Source organism: Melanostigma gelatinosum (assembly GCF_949748355.1).
Source record: "Melanostigma gelatinosum genome assembly, chromosome: 17".
In the NCBI taxonomy this organism is placed as follows: Eukaryota; Metazoa; Chordata; class Actinopteri; order Perciformes; family Zoarcidae; genus Melanostigma; species Melanostigma gelatinosum.
In genome coordinates this window covers 9,634,203-9,640,015 of record NC_136650.1, presented here as the reverse complement: position 1 = coordinate 9,640,015, position 5,813 = coordinate 9,634,203, and the positions used below count along the sequence as shown (strand labels likewise).

The window sequence follows — 5,813 nt, the reverse complement described above, 5'->3', positions numbered from 1 at the left end:
GTCGAGGGCGATGTAGCTTCCAGATTGGCCGACAAAACTACTTCATCCCTGTGGCACTCTATAAGAAGTAGACATAGTCACTGTGACGTCAACCATAGGTTGTAAACTACCACTTTGAAGCCTTTGGGGGGCGACCAAACTACCTTACTGGGTAGAGAGGGTTGTCCGCCAACCGAAAGGTCACTGGCTCGATCCTCAGCTGCACCGTGTCCTGTGTCGAAGTGTCCCTGAGCAAGACACTGTACCCCTAACTGCTCCCAGCCCACTGCTCCCCATATATACAGGGATGGGTCAAACACCGAGAATAATTTCCCCACTGTGGGACTAATAAAGGAATGTTTCTTCTTCTTTGAAGATTAGCATTTTGGCAGTAGCCATCTTGTTTCTTTGGAACCAGAAGTGACCATATTTGGGCGAGATGGCAGATGTGAGGAAGAGCGAGGCCTGCCAGGTCAAGGTACCGTTTGCAGCCCTGCTGGCCATCACAAAGAATGCAGGTCACTTGTGCATTGGCTTCACTTTTCAGATCCAGAGGTTGCCCCTTGTTGAGGACTATTTTATTTCATATGTCAGTTGTTGCACCAAGTATAAAAAGCAGAACGCTGGCTGATCTCACCGAAGCCCCGTGTGTGTTCCTCTCGGACATTACTTCAAGTAAAGATAGCCTGCCTTCACAAACTCCGGTGAAGAATTAACTACTTTCATGAAGATTTGTTTATGTTCATATTCAGAGTTAAACAAGATATTGATGGCCAACAGCACCGCTAATCGTGAGAAACAGCATGGCTACAGCTATAACGCCCTACTGGCACTTCCCTACGACACAAGTGCCTATGTGTGAAATCAATCCCATTTTCCTGCACCTTAAGTGGTTTTTACAAAACTGTCAAGGCAGTTGACTCATCACATCAACTGATAATTGATTCTTCAGGTCTGGCAAACTAAAGGTCCCGGAATGGGTTGACACCGTGGAGCTTGCCAGGCACAAGCTCCACTGGTTTTACACCAGAGCAGGTTGTTACGCTTGATGTGTTTCCCATGCATCAATTCATCTGCCACAGCTGAAACGATTGTTAGATGAATTGAATATTAATTTACCAAATATAAATGCTAAAAATCTGTAGTTTCTATATTCTTTAATGTTAGGATTAGCTGATATTATTCATTAGTTACGGCCTGTAAGTAGATTTTCTATAACTGGTACAATATACATGTAAGTACATGAGCACAACTCTCTCTGCTGTTACAGTATGTGTTATCTACTTAGACATATTGGCCCTTCATAGAAAAATGGCACATATTTGATAAGTTGGAATGTTTGATTTCATGTCTTTTGGTCAAGAGCTTTTTCAGATGATAAAACAAGGATATATTGCAACATAATACCGTATACTGTTTGCATGTTTGACCAGCATCCACAGCTCCTCACCTGTGCCTGCAACGAGGAGTCGGCATGGGCTCCATGATCAAGATCTACGGAGGGCGTCAGAGGAAGTGATGGCGAGGAAGGTCCTCCAGGCTCTCAAGATGGTGGAGAAGGACCCAAATAATGAGTTTGTGTGAGAGTGAGAGAGAGATATGTTTGATATGGCTGCATGGCTATCCCCTCTGCTCTCTGTCTTTTCCTTTATATGTATTCGTTGCCTCAGCAAACAAGAAACAGAGAAGTTTACAAAGCGCCATCTGAGGAATGCATGCAAACAAGTGAAATGCAGTTGTGCCTTATTGCTTATTTACTCAAGTTCGCTTGTCTCCCATATCACTCAAGTGCCCACGATAACCAAGTACGAGCGGTATTTCATAGAGATGCATGTGTCTATAGTACAATAAGTATAAACTAAATATTAAACCTGAATGTTTTGCAAAGGTTTTAGGTTTATCTTTTGTTAATTTATTCATTGTGAATTTCAAGACAGCAGTGGCCTTGTGTCCGCGCAGAATGGATACAGAACCAGTGAAAAATACAAAATGACCCAGCAAGAGCATGTTAATGTGTTTGACAGCAACTGTGAAACTCAATGCAAAAAAACAAAACAAATTTGGTGGATGCTGATGTATATTTATATAAATTTGTCCAATTCTTCAGAATATTATGTTATTATGTTATTCCTGAGATGTATACGTATATGTGAAATAGCAATACAAAGGGTGTTTCAAATAAACTGAGGATGAACACTGATTATGCTGTTGTAATGTCAGCTTGCACGCATTGATGTATGGGTGAGGGAGTGTGTTTAGTTGTTGCGCATGGTGGTGCTGATCCAGTTGTTGTAGCGGCACACGCGGGCGTAGACACTGGGGTGTCCCTTCATGGCGCAGTCATAACCCCAGGACACAACTCCCTGCAGCTGACCGTTACACACCAGAGGACCACCAGAGTCTCCCTGCAACACAAGCAGAAGAAGAATAACAGGAGTTTAAATGTTACTGTAAGTGGTCATAATAAATCCATGGTATGTGCTGTCGTCATGGTGAGCAATGTAACTCAAGATCAAAAGGTAACAGTCACAGTTGTTCATCCCCGTTTCACCTTTTGGGTGGAGCATTTGCATTGAAAGAGCAATTAAACTCAATAAGTGCTATAGTGTGGACTCACGACACCGAGTCACAGACTGGTACTTGTCCTGCTGCAATAGATGCACACGCGTGCACCACCTGACTCCCTGTGAGTTCACTGTGGTTTAGTCCAACTCACTTGGCAGCTGCTGGCACCTCCATTCATGAATCCTGAGCAAAGCATGTTGTCGGTCAAGATATGGGGATAGGCGTTCTTGCAGATCCTGTCATCAATGATGGGCTGCCTCAGACACTGCAGCCTGTCAGGAAAGTTGTCTGTGGAGCGGGAAGGTAAGTCACAGTTACTGTACCTACCATTATGTAAATACTACATGTACTCGGCATTACATGGAAATAATGTGGTATAATACGAGTAATGTAGTAATGAGTTGACGAAATGATTTGTTGATAGAAAAGTATGTGACTCCCATTTTGCTGATTCTTTTCTTTATTAGTAAAGTAAAATGCCAAACGTTTGGTGGTTGCCACTTCGTTAATGTCAAGATTTGCTGCTCTCTTCTAATTCACATCACTGTAAAATTATTACATTTGGGTTTGGAACCACTAGTCGAACAAAAGAAGCAATGTAAATATAGAACAAATACTCAGTTCCTGCTTTGATTTGTTTGAGCCCTGCATTTTGAGACCTAGAGATGCGTGTCACTGTGCATTGTTGCAAAAAAACAGTATAATAGGCCTGTGTGTGTGAGATATGTTTTCTGTGTTAAAACCTCTTTAAAGGGTACTCCAGCTATGTGCTACTGCACATCCATAAAGTTGAGAGACTTGGAAAAAACAAAAACTCCCCTCTGCCTCCTAATACCCACTTCGTTCAGACCCAACACCTCAGTTTGTCATGCAGGCACACTGGTGAAATGATTAAGTCTCAAGACAAACACAAAAAAGCTCTATGCTACTCTGACTTAATGCTGTATAAGTCATCCTACATTGTCATTTGAGACCATGCATATATAACCGTTCTTCTCTCCCAGCTTCTAGACTCAACTTACTTCCGTTGGCGGCGGTGTTGCCCCACCCAGACACCAGGCAGATCTCGTCGGTCTGAGGGCAGCGGGAGGGCAGGGATACGGTCCGGACGTTGCTGTTGAGGGTGGCAGGGCGGCTCAGTTTGATCAGCATGATGTCATTGTCTAGATTGTTGCTGTTGTACTGTGGGTGCTTGATCATCCTGATGCCATCAATCCACTGCTCCGTGCCCTCATTCACAGCGATGTTGTGTTCGCCAAGGCGGACCTGGATACGACTGGAGGAGGTATGAATGTTTAGACAGTTTAAATGTCTGTTTAGTTAAAAATGATTTCTGAATACTTAAATAATCATCTTCAAGTCATAAAGTTAATGGCCTGACTCAGTGGTGTCATTAGAAAGCATACGTATATGTGGTTAAAGAAAACATTAGCCACCACATGTTTGTGTGCAGATGTGCTCACACTAGAGTTGGATTCAGTTTAACATTCCCTTCTTATAACAACCTCAACTGACAGTTCAACAGCAGCTCATTTCTATCTGAGTGACAGTAATGTAATTATCATTATGTCAATCAGGCAGCTTGTGGAAGACTCCAGTGACGAGGAATGAGTGGACGGGCAGAATGTTCTCAGGGTTATTTTTCTTGATACTGGACCAACTCTTTTCACATTGCCTTTAATGTAACACGTGTTTATGATATCTCATCTTTTTTAGTTTCCAAGTTGCTTACAATAAAAACTAAAAAGGCCGACTCGTGTTTTCAACCTTTACTTGAAGTGCATTCAGCTTGGTGCATGGCTGTGCACCAGAGTGCAAAAGACCAATAAAACCCCAGTACTGACGCACAATCACTATTGATCCTTGGATTGAAAGCAGGACATATGTCTTGCAGGGTACATAAATTGATTGTAATGCAAAAACGATTTTACTTCCGGTACTTACGACTTGTAGCAGTGAGCAGCTGACACCACCCACTGGCTGGAGATGAGGGATCCACCGCAGAAGTGATACCCGGAGTTCAGAGACACCTGATAGGGAACTGAGTTTCTGGGACACTCATAACCTCCGACAATCTTATCCACAGCTGCAGCAACTGAAACAACATGTGAGGATTATGACATGAAATACAACCTAGAAATACTTAACCATAGCCAAGAATCGAAAATAAAATACGTAAAAGGTTTTTAGCAGTTAAAACTTGTTTAAAAAAACAAATCAGTCCTGTAACACGTGCATAAGACTACATTTAAAGTTAAAGTTAATCAAAACAAAATAGGACAATAATAATTTGATTAGTCTCTTACACGCTGCTCCAAGCAAAGCAAGAAATACCAGCGTCTTCATGGTGACGTTTCTTTGAATGTAAGAGAAAGTTCAACCTGCAACTCTTTATATACACCTGTCCAGCCCTTTATGTTCCCAAATTTATCAAGGTCAGGAAGTTAAAACATGATGTTCTGGGAAAGAGCCATATGTCTGAAGGCTACAAGTGATGCCAAGACCAAGTGATAAATCTCAAGGCTACCAAATGGCAGTTGCCCAGAAATGGCAGTTCTGGGCAAGTTAATCAGGAAATGTAAGAAGTTAATTTTTACTCCTTTAAAAAGTAATAACTTTACTTATTACTTGGTCAAACATTATCAAATGAATTATACTGTATGAAAAGCTTCTCCTTCAGCATCTGAAGGTAGCGGGACATGTTGCTAAATCTGCAGCCGTTACACATGGCCGTTCACTGTATTTACCTTCATTAAATTACCTGAAAATGACACCAGGCTGCTACCGTACAACCATACAGACCTCTAAACACATCAGACGGTTATAACTTGATATTCTGCTTGTTTTACAAAGGAGAGGTCAGGTTACATCACAGCCTCTTTTCTAACTACGAGACCAGTGATGTGAGTGGCTGAGCGTATTCAGTTCAGTTTGCAGGTGTCGCTGGTCTCAACTTGGCAGTGGGCTGCAGGAACATTCAATGTGTTTATCAGTAATTCATAGAAAACCTGATCACGTTTCTAAAACTGTAGCAGTTAACAATTGATAAAAAGGGCAACGCAATAGAAAGAGCACGATGTATATTCAAACAGGCTTCACAAGATTATTGTTGCAGGGAAGAGGACTGACAATATCACACATTTCTACAAAAATAAAAAGTGTAGTTTGGACATTTGTATATGTTAACTTAAGAATCACAAGTGATATTTTAATTAATTTCATATTTACTCATTTGTAAAAACATTGGCAAATGGATGGCAAATTTTGAA

General features: G+C 41.5%; 1 protein-coding gene across 1 annotated transcript; it reads right to left on the bottom strand.

Moving 5' to 3' along the window:
- Positions 1–2,234: 2,234 nt before the first annotated feature.
- Positions 2,235–4,890, bottom strand: LOC306791171 (trypsin-3-like; the record flags this gene model as incomplete). The annotated part of the gene is made up of 5 exons (XM_079287809.1): positions 2,235–2,384; positions 2,696–2,832; positions 3,567–3,820; positions 4,489–4,639; positions 4,851–4,890. 5 exons carry the CDS (start codon positions 4,888–4,890, stop codon positions 2,235–2,237), a joined length of 732 nt encoding a protein of 243 aa, XP_079143935.1.
- Between the last annotated feature and the right edge of the window lie 923 nt (positions 4,891–5,813).